Genomic DNA, 455 nt, shown 5'->3' with positions numbered 1-455 from the left:
GCTCACCTGCGGCGGGGTGAAGCTCAGGTACAGCGCATCCCCAGCCGGGAGGCTCCTCCGCCGGGGCTCCGCCGCCCTCCGTCCCCGCGGCCCCGCCGGTGCCCCCCGCGCCTCCTGCAGCTCCCGCTCCAACCGGGAGCGCTCCCGTTCGCTGTCCCGCAGCCGCGACTCCAGCGCCGCCGCCTCCTGCGCCCGCTCCTGGCAGAGCTGGCGGCAGCGGCTCAGCTCCTCCTGCAGCAGCCCGTGCTGCCGCTGCAGCAGCGCCAGCTCCGCACCGGGAGCCGCTTCCGCCGCTCCGGTTACCGGCACGGCCGGCTGCGAGCCCCGGCGCGGCCGCGGCCGCTGCAGCCCCTCCGGCAGCGGCAGCTCCAGCAGAACCTCCTGGTGAGACAGGTGGAGCTGCGGGGAGAGGGGTTAGGGAGCGGGGGAAAGGGGGGGAAAGGGGGAAAAGGGGG

At 76.7% G+C, this 455-nt stretch overlaps 1 protein-coding gene across 1 annotated transcript; it reads right to left on the bottom strand.

The window, feature by feature from the left end:
* Positions 1-6: 6 nt before the first annotated feature.
* Positions 7-414, bottom strand: LOC121349308 (rho guanine nucleotide exchange factor 2-like; the record flags this gene model as incomplete). Its single annotated transcript, XM_041459573.1, has 1 exon — positions 7-414. A coding segment is annotated over one exon (408 nt), but the record flags the coding sequence as incomplete, so codon positions are not given.
* Positions 415-455: the final 41 nt, after the last annotated feature.

This window comes from Pyrgilauda ruficollis, unplaced genomic scaffold, assembly GCF_017590135.1.
Source record: "Pyrgilauda ruficollis isolate IOZ18807 unplaced genomic scaffold, ASM1759013v1 scaffold13894, whole genome shotgun sequence".
In the NCBI taxonomy this organism is placed as follows: Eukaryota; Metazoa; Chordata; class Aves; order Passeriformes; family Passeridae; genus Pyrgilauda; species Pyrgilauda ruficollis.
The sequence above is the reverse complement of the archived record's forward strand: the minus strand, read 5'-3'. Positions and strand labels throughout refer to the sequence as shown.